Raw genomic sequence first — 20,144 nt, 5'->3', positions numbered from 1 at the left:
GGAAAGCAGGGGATACAAAGAAGTCAATAGTCCACAGAAATACTGAAATCCACCCGGGCAAATACTGGAAGCTCCTTGATAAAAGGGCTCACTTTACCCTTACGTGAAAATGACTCTTCATGAGCAGACCTGGTTCTGCCTTCTGAGTAATCCTTTTTTCATGAAAGTTAGCATCTGTTTATAGCTGAGTAAATTCTTAGTCTGATTTCTTGCTTGTTGAAGTGTGGGAGGTCAAAGGTAATTTTATACTGTCTCTGCAGTTCAAAATGGCAGTGGTTCTTGAAAACACAGTGGGTCTCCAGTGGATCTCACTGAAGTTCATCCCAGCAGACAAAAGTCACACCCACAAATGTCCTCTAGTTAAGTACTTTCTACCTTGGGTTTATACTGAGAAGTCTGAGGGACATCACCCTCAAGCTTCTTAGAAGCTCTGCTGTTCCTAAAAGCCATATATTGAAAGGAAGTATGAAGTACACCTTGAAATTCTTTAAAGGGCCTTTTGTCTGAACAGTATTGTGAGGCACCACCTTTGACTTTTCTGAGGTCTTAACAAAGAAATTTTCCAGTCACAGCCCTGGCTTCAACTTTAGACCATGCTTTCCTAAGAGTGTCTTGAGTTTGACCTTTGCTTGGAAGTATTTCTTTGTTTTAGCATTGTTTGTCATATGCAGAGACTAATCTTCAAAACTAGAAAGTCTTGGTTCCTTTTTATTTAACAGTCCTTTATTTAGCTTCTCTCTCTTTTCTCACATCTGACTATAAACAGCACAGAAAGAAACCCAGTCATACATTTTGGCAGACTGTTCAGTTCATTAAATATATTTTTTTACCTTTTGTTTACTGCAGTTGACATGTTGTTAAATGTTTCTGCCACCTTGTAACAAAGATCACTTTATTCTGAGTTCCAATAAGATTTTCCTCACTTTCCTTTACGATCTCACTGGCAGCCTCCTCAGAGTCTAAAATTCTACTACCAATTTATTCAAGGCACTTTAGGCTTTCATTAATACTCTTAAAATTCTTACAGCTTCTACGCAATGCCCAGTTCCAAAACCACCACATTTCAAGTTTTTGCTATGGTAGTACACAACTTTCAGGTAACAAAGTTAGTACTAGCTATCTGTTACTGCATAAAAAATTACCTCAAGTTTATCAGCTTAACAAAGCAGACATTATCTCACATACTTTCTGAGGGTCAAGAATCTGGGGCTGCTTAGCTGGGTTGTTCTGGCTTGTGATCTGTCATGAGACTGTTGTCAAGCTGTGGACTGGGACTTCAATTATCTGGAAGCTTTCATGAGACTGGAGGATTCACTTCCAAGCTCACTTACATTGTTGTTAGCAGGCCTCCATTTCTCTCTATTGGCCAGAGATCTCAGTTCCTTAACATGTGAGCCCCTCCACAGGCTGCCTGAGTGTGCAGTTGAATTTCCCAGACTGAGAAATGAGAGAGAGCAAGAGGGTGTGCACACCCAAGATGTTAGCCAAAGTGTCTTTTATAATATAATCTTTTATTTTTAAATGAGATACAACTGACACACAACATTATATTGGTTTCAGGTGTACAATATAATGATTTGATATTGTATACATAGTGAAATGATCACCACAGTCAATCTAGTTAACATCTGTCACCTTACATAGTTACACTTTTTTTCTTGTGATGAGAATTTTTATTTTTTAATTTAATTTTGCTTTTAATTGAAGTATAGTTGATTTACAGTGCTATGTTAGTTTCTGGTATATAGCACGGTGATTCATTTATATATATTCTTTTTCATATTCTTTTCCTTATAGGCTATTACAAGCTATTGAATACAGTTCCCAGTGCTATACTGTAGGACCCTGTTTATCTATTCAGTGTATAGTAGTCTGCAGCTGTTAATCCCAAACTCCTAATTTAGCCCTCATTTCCCCTCCCCCTTTGTTAACCATAAGTTTGTTTTCTATGTCTGAGTCTGTATGTTTTGTAAGTAAGTTCATTGGTATCATTTTTTTAGATTCCACATATAAGGTATATCATACGATATTTGTCTTTGTCTGACTTACTTCACTTAGTATTAATCTCCAGGTCCATCTGTCTCTGTGATATGAAATTTTAAGATCTTCTAGAACTCTTAACAACTTTCAAATATGCAATATAATATTTTTAACTATAGTCACCATACTGTATAACACATCATCACGACTTACTTAGTTTATAACTGTAAGTTTATACTTTTTGACCTAAAATCTAATCTTGAAAGTGATATACTGTACCATGGCTTTTGCTGTATGTCACTGGCCACAAAGACCAATACAATACTAAGATCCTGATACAGTGTGGATGGGGACTACCCAACGATGTAGATATGAGAAGTCGGAGATAACAGGGGTTGTCTTGGGGGCAACAACCTTAACTTATATGCTAATGTTGTTACATACTTAAATTTTATACATATTTTCACCCTCATAAGAAATTATTGCTATTTTAAACAATCTACCTAAACATTTATTCACAGTATTTACTCTTGCCAGTCAACATTTTTTCCTATGTCTCCAAGCTTCATTTTGGAGTAGTTTTTCTTCTATTCTGAAGATTGTTTTGTATTTTTTTTTTTTTTACTGCATGTCTATCAATTTGTTTATATGAAAATGGCTTTTTTCCATCATTATTCTGAAGGAGTCTTTCCTTGGTCATAGAATTCTAGGTTAGCAGTTATTTTCTTTCAGCACACTGAAGATATTCCATTAATTTTTGGCTTTCATTTCTCTTGAGAAATCATTTATTTGTCTTACCCTTACTTTGAAAGTTTATATATCTTTTTTCTGGCTACTATCAAGAATCTTTTTTTTTTTTTTCCCCAAAAAAGTTTTGTTCAGTATGGTTTTGTTTGTATTTTTCTAGCTTGGAATTCATAGCATTTCTTGACTCTGTAGTATGATATCTTTCATTGCTTGTGGAAAATTCTCAGCTATTACTTCCAGCATTACTTGTACCCCATTCTGTCTTTCCTTTCCTTTAAGGAGTCCACTTATATGTATTTTGTTAAATTTATTCAGTGTATTTCATATATCCCTGTTTTTTTCTCTATTTTCCATTCTTTTGTCTCTTTAAACTTAAGTCTATAGATTTTCTACTGATGTTGTCATTTAGTTTACAATTCTCTCTGTTTCTGCTTAGTATTTCACCCAAACATTAAGTCCTTAATTCTTAATTTTTTCATGTTATTGTTCAGTTTTAGAATTATATTTGGTTCTTAGTAGTTTTGTACTTCTTTAAAAACTCTTTAATTTTTTCAACATAACAAGCACAGTGTTTTAAAGTTTCTGTCTGATAATTCCATTATTTGGATTCCTCACGGGTCTGTTTCTATTATCTGTTGTTTATCTTGGACTTTGGTTCCATTATATTTTCTTTTCATTTGCCTGTTTTGTTTTTGTTTTAAATTAAATGCCTGACATTATTAACTGAGACATTTTAAAGATGATTTGAGGCCCAGGAAGATGGTTAACTTTGCTTCTCATCACAGCTACCAATTCCAGATTCCTTAATACAATACAATCAGATTAGTGAAATTCAAAGCTGGGTTTCAGACTCTGAAAGACTAGTCTATTTTTTAAGTTCCAACAGCATCAGAGTCTGCTTTTTGAGTTCAATGGCATCAGAAACATAGTAAAACTGGAAATTCCCAGACTTACTGATTTAATCTTGGAGGAAGATACATTTTAGTAAACATTCCATGTAATTTTTACACACAAAATTTGAGTTATAAGTTGAGTAAATTACAACTACCTTATTAAAAACAAATATATAGCCTCCTAACAGACTTTTTTCCTTTCTTCCTGTGTAAAGTTTTCATGATTCTTTTTCTTCTTTAATTTAATTTGCTTATCACAGATTTCAAGAAATGCCACTTATGGCCTCTTTCAAAAAAGAAATGCTAATGGAGTTGTTGATTGATTTGTTTACTATACTATATGTATGCTACACTTATTAAGGAAAAAAAAGTGTGTCATTAAGGCTGAAGTAATACAGTTTAACACATTTGAAGATATTTCACATATAGATTTTCTTTTATCCCAGGAATGAACTTCTTCTAGACAGTTTTACAGCTAAATAGTTTATCCTTCAAATGGTTAAAACACTTAATTCTCCAGTAACTACAGATAAAATGATAGGCCATTTTATATATATATTCTTAGAAGAGAGGAGAGATAATTTTGAAATGGCTACAAAAAAAGGCTGGGTGAAATTAAGGAATAAAATGGAACTATACTAAACTAAATCAAAGGCACATTCACATTCTATTTAGAGAACAAGATTCAATTCTATACCTAAACTATAGATATACAAATACGAATTGTTAATACAGCAACTTTGTAGCATCAGTTCCAGATAATTCCAAATATGTTTGGTCTACTAGAGGTTTATACCATTCTGTTATATAATTTGACTTTTTAATCATTTTTATGTGGAAATAAAATCAGATAAATAATTATGCTCTACTCAAATACACTATCAAATACTTGTATAAGGCTGGCACACCTACTTTAAGCATTTGGTATTATTCTACTATGCAAACACTGACACTTTCATAAATGACTTAATTCCAAAAAGTAAAGAAAGTGGGTCACTGTTAATGTTTCAAGACTGTATGGCACTTTAAAATGGGGATAAAATACCTGCATTTTTTTCAACTTTGAAAAAAATTTTATGTTGTAAAATATTTCTTCTACTCATCATTTCATTATTTTTAACTTTTTTTTTTTTTTTAAGTCAAAAAAGCAGTGCAGCACAGTGGGTAACAAAACAGAGTCAGGCTATGTAAGTTGTAAAATGATGTGACTTTCTTAAAGACCCTGAACCTCTCTGCCTCTGTCCTCATTTCCTTATCTATAAAATGGGGGTAATACTTAGCTTAGAGAGTTTTTTTATGAGGATTAAATTAGTTAATAATGTATGATATGCTTGTAACAGTGGATAGTATATAATAAACCTTCTCTATGTGTCAGGCATTATTATACAGTGTACAGTAACATTTTGATGGTCTTTTTCTCCAAGATAAACTGATGAGGCTTCTTAAGTCACTGAATTAACAACAAAATGTAAACTGTTAAGAAAAACGTTTGTATTCAGTTATTCTTAATACGTACCTTTCGTGCTATTGGTTCCTGACCTTCCATCAATGTGTACCAGCTGACAAGTTTATTCCAGCCTTCAGTTGGCAATAGTATGTAATCCAATTCATCAATAAGATGCTCCTTAAGTGACTGGGCATCACCATCTGCAAAAGGAAAAATAAACTCAATACATAAAAAGAAACAATACTACATATCTCTAAATACTTCGGTTGCAAACATTACAAATTTTTTAAACTCATGAAGACTATTTTAGGCAGTTAAATAATGAGTTTTGAACAAAGTTCTGAAGAGGTTCACATTTAAGTCTACATATTCCAACTGCTGCTGTACAAAGTTTCAGTGTGTACCATAAGTCAACCAACAATATTTAAAACATAATTTTTCTTTTACTGGGCTCTTAAAAAATACTACAATGTAATTGTTAACCAAGGAAGTCTGGATCTGAATAAAGATTGTTTCCCAAATATTTTAAGTACCAGAGATCCCATGGTAATAGTGGTCACTCTAGCATTAGCTGATGAAGAAAATTCTGAAGCAAATCAATAACCTTTTACAATGATGCCAAAGCACCTGGGCTGGGAACCAAGATGGAAATCATAAAAGGGCATCTTATGAACCAATTCATTACTCCACAGAGCCCCTGATCTAGATTCCTCCTAAGATCTAAAGCAGAAGTAGTTGTTCAGATGCGGTTCTAATTCTATAATCCATTTTCAAAATTCCAGTTAAACTAAAATGTAGTACAGGGCAGGCCAGAGATCTGGAAGCAATACCTTGAATTACACCTATATCACAGTCCTAATCTGAGACTCATTTATTATCTGGTCCTTTACTTGATTTCCAAAGTGCAGAAATGAAAACAGTTTACTGAGTTACTTACAACATAAGAAGATTCTCTCATTCTGAGCCAGCCTTGAAGTAACAAACATGGGAAGCAAAACTGCTCTTGGTACTACTTCAGTAATGAGAATGTACTATTATTAATTAGAAATAAGTATAAAACAAGAAGGAAGAAAAATGCTGAAGGAGTTAAAAGAAAGTTATTTACTGGAGGATCAATCTATGCTCAAATAATCATACTAAACTTTGAGAAAACTATGTTTCATGAAGAACAGAAATGGGAAAACAGAATTTTTAGACTCAGTTTTTTTTAAAACTTTTAGCTGTAACTTTTAAATTCATGATCAAAACTGACAATTTGGAACAGATTTTCAGAACCCTCTGAAAGTGAAAGAAACTCTTAAACCCCCATATGTATCATGTACTATCACATATGGGCGATAACCATGTTATAGCAGTCAATTTTCAAAACAATCCTGTAAGATAGGTAGCTCTCTGTTTTAGATTAGAAACTATGTTGAAGGAAATTGAGTAACTTGCCCAAGATCATTCATAAGGAAAACTGCAGGTACTATGAAAGGTGTTATTAGGGAAAACCATTTTATCTCTTAATTTTCCAAACAATATTATGAAGTAGATATCTCCATTTCGCTTAGTAAACAGATTCAGGTATTAACTTGCCCAAGGTCACATACAGAAAACTGTAGAGACTGGATTCAAGCATGTATCTGTTTACTCTAACATTCATTTTCTCTCCACTATAACAGACTACCTCGAAGAAAATTTAAGAAGAGGAAAAAAAAGTTAAAAAAATTAAGACTTCTATTCTGTTCTCCACAATAATTTAAGAGTTTGGGTAAATGATTTTATTATGTACCAGAATCCAGACAGTTATATATATCTAGTGGACGAAATAAAATGATCAACGCATTTTTAAGGGAAGAACAACCCTAAATTAAGCATAGAACAGCTGATTTTTGTTACGTCTGTGTTTGTTGATATAAAAGTGATAGATAGTAAACTACTACAATAGATCTAAAGTGTAAAATCTGATAATTTTGACATATCAAAACAACTGTGAAGCCATCATCACCACCAAAATGATGAACATATCGAACATTTCCGTCAGTCTCAAAGGTTTCTTTGGAGCTTTTTTTCTGTCCTGTCCATCCAGGTCCACTGTCCTATTCGCTGAAAACTATTTATCTGTATTTTGCAAATATAGCCTAATCTGCATTTTTTAGAATCTCATATAAAATTAGTACGTAATGCTTTGTTTGGCTTCATTTGTGCCACATGATTATCTTGAAATCTATTCATGTTTTTAAGTAACAATATTTCATTCTTGTAAATTGCTGAGTAGGATTTCATTATACGGATATTATATTAAATTTGTTTATCCATTCAGCTGTTGATGGGCATTTTGTGTTGTTTCCAATTTTCTCTATTACACATAACACTGCTATGAATACCTGTGTACAAGTTTTCATTTGGATGCTTTCATTTCTCTTGTGTAAATACCTAGGAATGAATGACTGGTCCGTCCTAATGGGTGTTAAGTGGTATCTCTTGTGATTTTGATTTGTCTTTTCCTAGTGATTAATGATGTTAAGTATCTCACCTGTGCTGCTTATATTTGGAGAAATGTCTGTTCAGATCCTGTGCCCATTTTTAGTTGGGTTATTTGTCTAATTAATGTTATGTTTTAAGAGTTATTTATATATTTTGGATTCTAGCCCCTTATCAGACATGATTTTCAAAAATTGTCTCCCATCCTGTGGATTGCCCTTTCCTGTCTTGATGGTGCCTTTAAAACACAAATTAATTTTGATGAAGTCCAATTTATCTATTATTTTCCTTTGGTTCCTTGTGGTTTTGGTGTCAGAAAGCGTCACCTAATCCAAGATTGGAAAAGATTTACACATATTTTCTCTAAGAGTTTTATAGTTCTGGCTGTTAGATTTATGTCTTTGGTCAGTTTTTAGTTAATATTTGTACATAGTGTGAGGTAAGAATCAAACAGATTAGAGAATCCGAAGTAGATCCACAAGTATACGGTCTATTGATTTTACACAAAGATGTGAGAGGAATTCACTGGAGAGAGGACAGTCTTTTAAACAAATGCTGCTTGAGCATTAAGTATCTATTTGCCAAAAACACCTGAACTTTGATTTGTACGTGGATGTTCAGAGCAGTGTTTTTTACAAAAGCCAGAAAGTTAAAACAACCCAAATGTCTATTAACTGATGGTGAGGTAAATTAAATGTGTATCTCCACACAATTTGTGAATATGCCACAAAACAGAGAATTGTATAATGTAAAAGGATGAATTTTATGGTATGTAAATTCTATCGCATTTTTTCAAAAGCTTACTAGGCACGTGATTGGGAATTATGTTGAATCTGTAGACTGAGTGGGAGAACTTAACAATATTGAGTTTTCTGATTGACTAACATAATTTCTCTCTTTATTTAGGTTTAAATTTATCTCATCAATGTCTTATATTTTTCAGTGTACGTGTCTTGCATATACTTTGTCAGATTTACCTGTATTTTATATTTTTGATGCCATCATAAAATGTATTTTTAACATTTCAATTTGTGTTAGTTCACTATTCATTTGGAATGAGCTTTGGTAGTTTTCATCTTTCAACGAATCTGTCTTTTTTATCTAATTTGCTGAATTTAATGGCATAAAGTTCGTAATATTCCTTTATTGCCCTTTTATTATTTGTAAATTCTGTACTGATGTTACCTCTCTTGTTCCTAATATTGGTAATTCTGTCTTTTCCCTTTTTCTTCTGATCAAACTAGATTCTATAAATTTTATTATCTTTACAAAGAACCAATTTTTGGTTTCTCTATTTTTCTGTTTTCTCTTTATATTTAATTTCTGTTCTCAACTTACTAGCATTTTCATTCTACTGTTTAATTTAGGTTTAATTTGTTCTTATTTTTAATTTCTTAAGTCAGAAACCAAGGTCACTGATTTGAGAACTTTCTTTTCTTTGTAAGTATTAAGGATTATAAACTACCCTCCACGTACGTTTTTAGCTGCCTTCCACAAATTGTGGTATGTTTTATTTTCACTTTCATTTAGTTAAAAATATTTGCTAATTTCCCCTTTGCATTCTTTTTGACCCTGGGTTACATAGATGTGTGTTAATTTCCAAATATTTGAAGATGCTCCACCCATCTTTGTTACAAACTTCTAATTTATTCCACTGAAGTAAGAGAAATTTTGTATGATTTAAATCCTTCTAACTTTTTTGAGACAGGTTTTATGGTGCAGAATATGGTCTAAATGCTTCATGAGCACACTTGAAAAGAATTTTCATTATGTTGTTCAGTGGAGTATTCTATAAATAATTAAGTCAGGTTGGTTGGTTTATTTCATTACTACTGTTCTGTCTACACATTTTCTACCATTTATAGAGAGACAAGTATTGAAATATTCATCATATGGATATATTTCTATTTTGCTTTGCAGTTCTATCAGTTTTTGCTTCATGTATTTTCAAGTTATGCCATTAGGTGGGTATATATTTAGGATTACTATGTTCTCTTAACAAATTGTCCTGGCCCATTTACGATTATGAGCTGAACTTTTATCCCTGGTAATGTTATCTGTTCTAAAACTTAATGTCTGATATTAATATAGCCACTCCAGCTTTCTTTTGATTAGTGTTAGTATGTGTATTTGTTTTCTATTGCTACATAACAAATAATTATAGTGGCTTAAAATAACACCCACTTATATCTCAAAGTTCTGTGGGTCAGAAGTTCAGGTGAGCTCAACTGGGTTTTCTGCTTAGGGTCCTACAAGGAAGAAATCAAGATGTCAGATAGGCTGGTCTCCTATCTGAAGGCTCTGGGGAAGAATCTACTTCCAAGCCCATTCAGGTTGTTGCCAGAATTCAGTTTCTCATGGCTACAGGTATGAGGTCCTTGTTTCCGTGCTGGCCTTGGGCCCAACGCCTCTCTCTGTTCCTAGAGGATGCCTGTCTTCCTTCTCATGTGCTCCTCTACATATTCAAACCAGCAGTGAGTCCTTCTCATGCTTTGGATTCTGACTTCTTCAGCTACCAGTCAGAGAAATCTCAGCTTTTAAAGGGCATGTGTGATTAAATTAAGCTCCCTTTTGTCATACATAGTCACGGAAATGGTATTTTACCCTATTCACAGGTTTCACCCACACTCAAGGGGGACATGATTATATAAGAGGGAGGGTCATTGGATGTCAGTCTTAGAATTTTGCTTATCACAACATGGCATTTCTTTTCCAATCTCTTAATTTATTTGTATCTTTATATTTAAGATGGGTTTCCAGTGGACAGTATACACTTGGGTCTTTTTTTTTTTAAATCCAATCTCAGTCTCTACCTTAAATTGGGACATTTACATTAAATATGATTATTCATAGAACTGAGTTTAAATCTACCATCTTGCTATCCACTTTATGTTTGTTTCATTTGTTCTTTGTTCCTTTTTTCCACTTAAAAATTTTTTTAAAACATTGCTATTTCTCCTCATTATGTATCATATTTTTCGGTTTCTTTGCATTCAGGTAAGACTTGGTTGAATCCAAGGCATTCTAACTTTTACCTTGCTGGATGCTGGGTATCTTTGTATTCCTGTAAATACTACTGTGTTTTGTTCTGAGACACAGTTAAGTTACTTGGAAATAGTTTGATGCTTTCAATTTAGAAGGAAAAAAGAGTTAATTTTGACCTTCTATAGAGGTAAACCTGTCCTTTGCAGTCTACCCTGTGATTTATAAGGTTTTCCACTCTGGCTACTGTGAACACATTATTCATGGTCCTATATGAGTGAAACCGAGGATACCCATCAGTTAGATCCACTAAACTACAACTTGCTTAACAAATAATGAACTGTAACCTGCCTTCATTGATGAAGTTCACTTTAATTGTTTTTACAAAAACTTGTTATGTCCTCCAAGCCTCACACAGCCTAAACAATAAGATGTTTGCATGAGTTATTTTTCAGAAACTTGGAATAAGCTGTGTCCAGTTTTAGGCAGAGCTGGCTAAGACTAAGACCACCGACTTCCTAATTGGGTTTGTGTGAATTACTGCTCAGTGACCTACTAACGTCAGAGGGCCCAAAACTACTCCAGAACATGCTAATGCTGCCATTTTCTGAACATGTATCCCACAGAGAAGCAAGGAGCTTAGTCGCACCTGCACAGTATGACGATTACCTCACCTTTTTCTTATCTACAACTTCCTTTCCTCAAGCTCATGCCTCAGACTACCTGCTTCTTTATCCCACAAATACCTGGAGCCCCTCACCATCAGGGAGGTGGATCTGAGATTTGTTTTCCTGACTCCTCCCTGAATAAACCTTTTCTCTGCTGCAAACCTTGGCATCTCAGGGTTTGGTTTGCTGCACATTTGGGAAACAAATCTGATTTGGTAACATGAGCCTCAATTGCTGTCCCTTCTAATTCTTTGGGTGGTTCTTTCCCTGGCCTTAGGTAGCTTCTTCACATACATGCACTGGTCAACAGTCAGCTGAAGGCTCGCAAGAGAGCTCCTATAAATCTCTAGGTTGCTCTTTCTCCGTTCTGTGCTGCTCATTCTTCTGGTACTCTGTCCTGAAAACTCTGTCAGCCTTGGTTTCCCTGGACTCCAAACTCTTTCCTCAAGTAAGAAAGAATGCCAGGCTCTGCATGGGTTTCCCCTTCTGTGCCATGTCGTGGAAACTCTCTCAGTGCAGTAAGCTGAGGAAACCGTAGGGATCACCTCATTTGTTTCCTATCTCTCAGGGATCACTATTCTTTGCTGCCTGATGTCCAATGTTTTGAGAACCACTGTTTCATATATTTTGTCAGGGTTTTAGTTCGTTCAAGTGGAAGGATAAATCTAATTCCTGTTACTCCATCTTGGTCAAAAATGGAAGTTCTCATACTTATGTTTTATTCTCTTTAAATGTAATAAGAGGTTTAGAAGAACTGGCAAGTAGTAACGGTTATAGAAGATTAATGCAAAAATCAAAGTATGTAAACATATACCAATGGTTCCAACTTAAAAAAAGTCATGGGTCCATTAGGAAAATAATACACAAGATAGCATTCCCCCAAATAAGTAAGATAGTGCTTTTTAATTGACATTCTAGGTTTAAATAGTAATAAGCCCTTATTACATAATTAATTTAAAAAAAAAACCAGATTGGTCATGATACAGAAGAAAAACTAATTATGACAGAATAATCTGAGTTCATTAGATCAGATCTATAATAGTGGGCCCTCTGTAACCATGGGTCCCACATTTGTGGATTTAACCCAACTCCAGAGAGAAAATATTTTGGGGAAAAAAATCTCATAAGGTTCCAAAAAGCAAAACTGCAATTTACTGTGCACTAGCAAATATCTACATAGCTTTTACACTGTATTAAGTATTATAAATAATCTAGAGATGATTTAAAGTATACAGGAGGATGCACACAGATTATATGCAAATATTATGCCATTTTATATAAGGGACTTGAGCATCAGTAGTTCTAGTATCTGAGGAGGGGGGTCCTGGAACCAATCCCCCATGGACACCAAGGGATGACTGTACAAAGAAATTTCTCATTTATCAATTTATTTACATTAACATTTTTCATATTCCATATATTGATCATAACATATTGCAATGAACACATTTACAACCTGACTGAAAGAAGGAAATAATACCTTTAAGAAGTCCAGAGTTATCAATAGGTCCAGGATATACATTTTGATCTCCCATCTGGTATTTGTCCCAACTGTCAAAGCCAACATATTTTTTCCACTGTTTGAACCAGCGACTATCAACTAGGTACCTAAAAAAGAAAAGAAATCAGTAAAGGAAAATACCTGAAACTATACGAACAGTAGTAGAAATGTTACCTAATTTTTATATTTCATTTTGTTTCAAAGCACATGCCTCCTTCAAAGGATTACTGAGTATAACTGTAATGGCACAGTATTAGAAGAAAAACACTTCTTGTGTAAGTGTTACTTGTGTAAAGTATTTTCTGTTGTTCTACAAAATATCTACTAAAGACAACTATTAATATACACGTTAAAAAAATCCTTAACAGCACTTAAAAAAATGCAATAGATATTCAATAAAATATTTGCCAACTGAAGATTCAAATGGTAATTGTAAGAATCAATCAAAACAAAATTTAAAATGCAACATGGTAAAATACAAATATGAAAAATGGTTCTTTTACAAAAAAACTTACTAATATATAGTAGGTTAATTTTATACATTTTACTCTATTCTTTTGGGGGTAAGGAAAGCAATTATTAGAAGTTTGTAAGATTGATTATAGTAATTATAATCCAAGTTTAAAAGAAACTAACAATAATTAGCTGCCTTACTAACAAAAGTTAATAACAACAATACTGTCTCCAACTGTTTCTCATACATAAATAAAATCTGCTGGGGCAAGCAGGGTTGGTTTTCGATTGATTTCAAAAGTGTAATACACCAAGCACTGTAAGCATTACTGAAACTATATTCATCTTATTTCAAATACCTAGATTAGTTTATCAGATGACCAGTGACAGAAAAAGTAAAATAATGGTTCTCTAGCAAAGAAAGCATAAAAAAATTATAGACCTTAAAAACTTTACAAATGTATTTGTATTATACCTACCATGATTTGTTACTAGTTCATAATTATTTTAAATTCTTTTCCAGAAACATTTCCCCCACACTTAACCAGGTTAAATCACAAACAAAATAAAAAATAAAGGTTAACAAGGTGTTTAAAGCCCTCACGTGCAACCAAGTTTTTTAGAAGAACACCACTCTTAATGTTTCTTTGCTTGCAGCACTATACATGTAGCACCACAGGAATGAAATGCTATAGTTATATCTGAAAATACCTGAAGCAAAGGCACCAACCTAACAAAACCCAACAATTCTTAAAGAACATTCATCAGCAGTTAAATTCCCTTAAAGTTGGTAAGGCAGAATTATCTATACATGAATATTCCAAACCCACTGTCAGGGTTATGCAACTGAGCCCCCATATAGTAGATTTTGAGACTTTATGAGAGAAGGAAAAAAAGTTGAAAAACTAAGTTTTAAGAAAACCTTGTTTCTAAAGTAAATAGAACAGACTATCAATGACCTTATATGTTAAACTGATAAAAAGGAAAATTATACTTAATTGTACATCACCCACTAAAAAATTTTTAGTCCCTTTCTCTCTTGCAATCTAAATAGGATAATCAGACGTTCTATTTGCTTTCTTTGCAAATAAATGTCATACTAAGTGGCCTTTCCCCTATTCCATTCATCTATTGTTCTATCACTGTGTCAGTTTCATTATCTTAATTACTTTAATAATGTTACTATTTGGGCACACTTCCCCAGCTGCTTCTTGTTGCAAACTGTCTTAACTATATTTGACTTTTTGCTTTTCCGTATGAATTTCAGAATCAGTTTATCAAGTTCCACAAAAAAACCCAAATAAGATTTTGATTGGAATTGCACTGAATTTATAGATTAACAATAATACTATACTTTAAAAAGTCACAAATACAACTAACATTAAAAACTATCTGTGGAATACTATCAAAATTCTATTCACATTTACTTAAAAGATATTTCTAAAAGTTGGGGTTTCAGCTTCCAAAGTATTTAATAAATTCTTTAGTTTCAGTGCAGGGTTGCCCTGGGCAGTATTTACCTGCTGCCATAACCTTTCTAGTTCAACTCCTTTTCCTCTATCTTGAAGTGACTGCTTTCTGTATGAAACTATCATGAGAGGAAACTCTCCCATTTAATTTTCAACACTACCTTCAACTGAAAAAGGGCATCATATTTCTATTACAGGTACCTATATCTTACTTAAAGAATTCTGTGGTAATGAAACATGAGGGAAGTAGAAAAAATGGGAGCACCTATTACCAAAATAATGTGCAGTCTTCTTAGGTACACCCATGAAATTAGAAGTGGACAAATAAATGAAAAAATTTTATTTCAAGACATTTACATAAATTTGTAGTGCTGTAAAACTCTCAATCTATGAATCTGCCCAAAACATAAGATTCCACAATTTGAATTGATAAAAGCCTAGAACAAAATCAATAGCTCACCAAGATTACAAATAAGTGAACAAGTACCTGAATTCATGACACAGTCTCAACTGCACTCTCAATCTTTGTTATCTATTAGGGTTCAGATGGGCCCAACTTTAGCTCCTGAGTTTCTTTTTTGAGTAGTTACACCTATACCTGTACCAATACCAAATGGTTGTAACTGACTTTAAGACGAAGTGTAAAATCTTTAACATTGCCTAATAGGTCCTGCATGATATGATCTGCTCCTACCTACCTCTCTAGTCTCCAGTACCATTTTTCTTTATGCTGAGATCTAGTTCTTGGATACACTATTTTCTGCCTTATAGTTCCTTCTGCCTCAAATATTCTGCTATGCTCTCAACACCTAGTTAACTCCTATCATCTTTCAGATAGTCTAAATGTCACTTTCTCAGGGAATCCTTTCATAAGCTTTTCCCCATTTACTCTCAGTTTGGAAAAGGAAAAATAAAATGGCAATCTCAGTCTACTACATATCAAGACTCTTTATTAAGTTGTTACATGAATTACTTTTAATAACAAAATAGCACTTGGGCTTTACTCTTGGGCCAGGCACATACTTCTAAGCACTTTAATATATTGGCTCATTTACTTCTTTAACTACTCAATGAGGCAGGCACTATTATAATTTCATAGGCACACAGAAATTCACTTCCCATGGTTACAAAGTTAGTGCCAGACGTGTGCTTAAGAAAATGTGATATTAGCATAGGGAGAAGCAAAAGGACCAATGAAAATAGCATAAAGAAGTAAGAACCAGGCTTAAGTATATGTGGAACTACCTTATATGCTAAAAGCATCATTACAAACCAGTGGAGAAAGATCTGGCTATGCACACAGAAAAAAATTAGAGCTCTACCTCTCATGGGCAGTCAGTTCTAACTTAGAGCTTTTTAAAAACCTGAATGTGTTAAACATGACTGATATATAAGGGAACAATAATGCAAATACAGTGTATGCTTAAGCACTAATTCATCCACAAGCAGGGCAAGGACTAGGGTGAGGCAAATGAGATGCCAAGGGACCCTAACAGGGAGTGTGCGTCCTTAAATTTTAACACCCTAGGTCCCTTGCTTGCCTAACCCTAGTCCTAACTCTGAAACGAACACTAGGTAAATGTGGGAAACTACCCAGCTATGCTGAGCAGCAGAGGCATACACAAAACATGCATTTCAAACGTTTACCTACATTTACCACGTGTGTTATGAGCCACATTCTCCATATCTGCTGTTAAAAACTTCTTGGCAGATTTCACATAACCTTTCTTCCCACCACTTCAAAATAGATTCACAAGCTGCAACCCTTTTGATCCCCACTTCCACAAGCAAACTTCGTCTTTTTCAAAATGGAAATATGATATTTATTGGAGTATTTATGTATTTCTTAAACATTTAACATGTGTAAAACTGTGCCACCATTTTTATTGAGCATCTTTTTTAAAAAAAGTGTCACTGACAAAAATTTTTCAAAGTGCTGTGCCCCAATCCTATCTTTCCCATATGCCCTGTGGTTTTTATTGCATGATTTTGCATATAGCACAGTGATTTTTAGGAACACATGCTGTGTTACAGCAGAAACTGTACAAAAATAAATTGTAGTTGGATGAAAAACACAAATGTGAATGCAAAAGTATAATTTTCAAAAAACATATAGGAGAAAATCCTTGTTACCTTAGAATACAGGAAGAATTAAGACAAAAAGCACAAAATCTTAAACGTAAAGGTTGATGAAATTGTGAGGTTAAAATGAAAAGCTATTCAACAAAGGCACCAAGTAAAAAAAATGGGGAAGATATTTATACTACCTATAATCAACAAAGGATTAGAATACATGAAAAATTCTTTTAAATTAATTTTTTAAAAAAAGAAAAAAAAGGGCGAGTCACAGAATGGAACATCAGAATGACCTCTATATATATGAGAAGATGCTTAATCTCATTAGCAATGAGAAAAATACAAATTAGCCCCATACCACATTATTCTCATGAAATTGATGAACACACACACATGTACATGTGTCAATAATACAAAGTGTGGAGAAGATGTGTAGTAACTGAACTCATAAACTGCCAATTGGGGTGTAAGCTAGGATCCTCATTATGGAGAATAATTTGGCAGTATCTATTAAAGATGAAGATGTGCATATCACAGAATCATGTATTGCCCTTTCTAAGTTTTACTCTACAGAAACTCTTACACATATTTACAAGAATACAACTTAAGAATATATACTGCAGCATAAACTTATAAATGGAAAATTGGGGGGAAGACCTAATATCCATTATCCCTACCAAGAAATATTACACAAAAATTGAAATGAAAAATACAGCTACATGTTTTAACATGGATAAATCTCAAAATTACAATGTTGAACAAAAAAATACCAGCTGCAAAAGGATACATGTTAACATAACATAAATGTATTAAGATAGCATAGATATGCACACACACTGCAACTAAAGAAAAAAATTTAAACATGCCACAAATATTAATATTTATAGATCCATGCATACATATTAAATGTGTAAGGGAAGAGAATAAAAAATCAATTTCAAGAGGCAGGGAAGGAGTTGGGATTAGGAAAACATATACAGGGAGATTCAACTAGATCTGTAATGTTTTATTTTTTTAAAGCTGAGAGGTGTACACAGGTGTTTTGTTCTATTTTTCTTTGTATTCTTCTGCTTCCTGAAATATTACTTATATGACTAATATTTTTTATTTAATATAGAATAGTTTACCTACATTTATACATCTTCACATACATGTACGAAATGAAATAGTCAAATGTTTAGATTATGAGTAATGCTGCAGCCAATAAAGCTGACAGTTACAGTCAGCAAATGAAACTTCAAGCATCAAAACAGGTTAAAAAATATGTACAGTGAAATGTGTAAAATGCACAGTTTTAGTTTTATTACTATATATTTTTAAAGAAATTCATAATTTCCTTTTATCTCTTATATTTATCTTTTATATTTTATATTATCGCTTCCAAATCCAACAGATGAACTTGCATTAAATTTTAACAAAAAATTTATAACAGCTTTGAAGAATTTTCTTTAGAAAAATTTGATTTATTTGTTTCCAAATTTATCAAATATGATTCTGATACATGTATTCATTTTCAGGAAATTATTTCCCTTTGGTAACTAGAGCAACCAGTAAGCCAGGAAAGTAAAAATGATTGGTTGACATCTCATAAGCAAAGTACAAAGTACAAAAAGTACAGATTACTACCCTTGATATATGGGAAAATAATATAAGCATAACAATCAATCAAAAAAAATCCTAAAACAGACATATATACTGATTTTAAGCTGATCAAGCTTTAGTACCAAATATTACATTATAGACTTGCAACCATCTAAAATTCAAATAAATGTTACTGTGCAAATATCTAGATAGCCCATGTGCAATCATCTAAACAGCCCAAAGTACAGAGTAGTAATTAACTGCTTTGTGATGAACAGACTAATTTAACTTTCTTATGCAAAGCAGTCTATATCTTACAGATGAAACTAAAGGTGAAATATTTCTGAATAATATTGAGCCAATTGACTGTTTTCTCATATAAAAAGCTATGAAGTAAATGCACCAAAATATGCTCAAGATCATTTTACTTTTGACTGAGGCTTCTGGCTGTGGCTTAATCCTTCTCCTGTTTCAGTGGATTACAAGGAATTTTATGACAATGCCTCACAGTCACTACCTGTGATTCTCAAATACTAAGTACATCAATCTGAAAATATTTTTATCGTATTATCTGGGTTCAGAAATTACTAGAGAAAAATCCCATGGAGATTAAAAATTTATGGTCTTCAATCTCTCAAGTCCTTCAAAGTTGACCCACAATCCTCCAGTATGTCTCCAGTTGAGGCTTCTATTTCGAATCTTTGCCAGTCTCATTCAGTCTCTAATCTATTAGGTTGAATAGACAGCCTTCCTGCTTACATTTCAAGGAAGTTAGAAGCCCCAACTTTCTAACTCTCTTGCTCCAAACCTTTACCATAAAGATTACCTTATGTATTGGTGGAGGACAGAATCTTTCTTAAATCCAAGGCTAATAATTTTTGCTCCTATTCTTTGGATCTAATTTCTTTCTGCTCCCTGGAGACTTACCTCATTAACAGCTCCTACCTCCTTGTTTCTCTCTGTGTCTTTTCTCTCTTTTTTTCACTCATCACAGAAGAAGGACCAATTCTTTCTCCTTCCCACCCCCAACACTATTTCCCAATTCACATATTCATTTTCCCTTTTATCTACTTCCATTTTTTTTGACTTGTCCTTGCAGCCAAGCTTCTCCTTCCTCAATCTACACTTAAAACCCAGCACAATAACCTAGCACTTACAGTCTAGCACAACAGATATTCCTACCTAAATGCGCACTCAGAAAGGTTCTCACAAAGTCACCAACAGTCACCCTAACAAATCCAAAGGATCCATAATTTTATGTACCTTACCAGTGCTTTTTAAAATTAACCTCTGGGAGTCTACTTTATCTGGGGAGGAATGCTCAGCTGTTCATTCATTCATTCATTCATTTAACAACACTCTCTTTCTCTGCTTAAATCTTAGTATTCTAGAGCTGCTCTCTAATTTCTTCTTTTCTCACTATTAATACTCTCAGTAATATTGTAACTCATACCAATGATTCCAAAATCTGCATCCCAAGGCCAGATATCAAGTTCCTGAATTGCACTTCCAATTGCTACTCATCCATGTCATCTTGGATTTTTCAGACATTTCAACCTTGACTCATCAATCATCTACACACCTATGTACTCCTTCTCTAATACCCCTTTAATAAATGTCATTCTAAGTGAAATAAGCCAGAAAGAGAAAAATACCATACGATATCACTTATATGTGGAATCTAAAAAAAAATACAAATGAACTTATTTGCAGAACAGAAACACTCTCAGACATAGAGAACAAACTTGTGGTTGGTTACCAGTGGGGAGGGGGGTGGGTGGGGATATATTGGGAGTTAGAGATTTGCAGATACTAACTGATATATGTAGAATAGATGAACAAGTTCATGCTGTATAGAGCAGGGAACTGTATTTGATATCT

General features: G+C 33.5%; 1 protein-coding gene across 8 annotated transcripts in view; it reads right to left on the bottom strand.

Annotated features, from left to right (window-relative positions):
- Positions 1-20,144, bottom strand: part of USP15 (ubiquitin specific peptidase 15) — a 107,603-nt gene that overhangs the window by 75,109 nt on the left and 12,350 nt on the right. For 5 of the 8 annotated variants that reach the window (XR_012510546.1, XR_006722547.2, XM_045512056.2 and 2 more), the window contains exons 2-3: positions 12,664-12,791; positions 5,137-5,267 (exon numbers count right to left, since the gene is read on the bottom strand). Coding sequence is in view for 4 of the 8 variants with exons in the window: in XM_045512056.2 (XP_045368012.1) it covers positions 5,137-5,267; positions 12,664-12,791 (259 nt within the window). In the remaining 4 variants the exon portion in view is untranslated. The other 3 variants (XR_006722549.2, XM_045512063.2, XM_010948993.3) reach the window with 3 other exon arrangements.

This window comes from Camelus bactrianus, chromosome 12 (assembly GCF_048773025.1).
Source record: "Camelus bactrianus isolate YW-2024 breed Bactrian camel chromosome 12, ASM4877302v1, whole genome shotgun sequence".
Taxonomy (NCBI): Eukaryota; Metazoa; Chordata; class Mammalia; order Artiodactyla; family Camelidae; genus Camelus; species Camelus bactrianus.
This window is presented reverse-complemented; position numbering and strand designations above follow the sequence as displayed.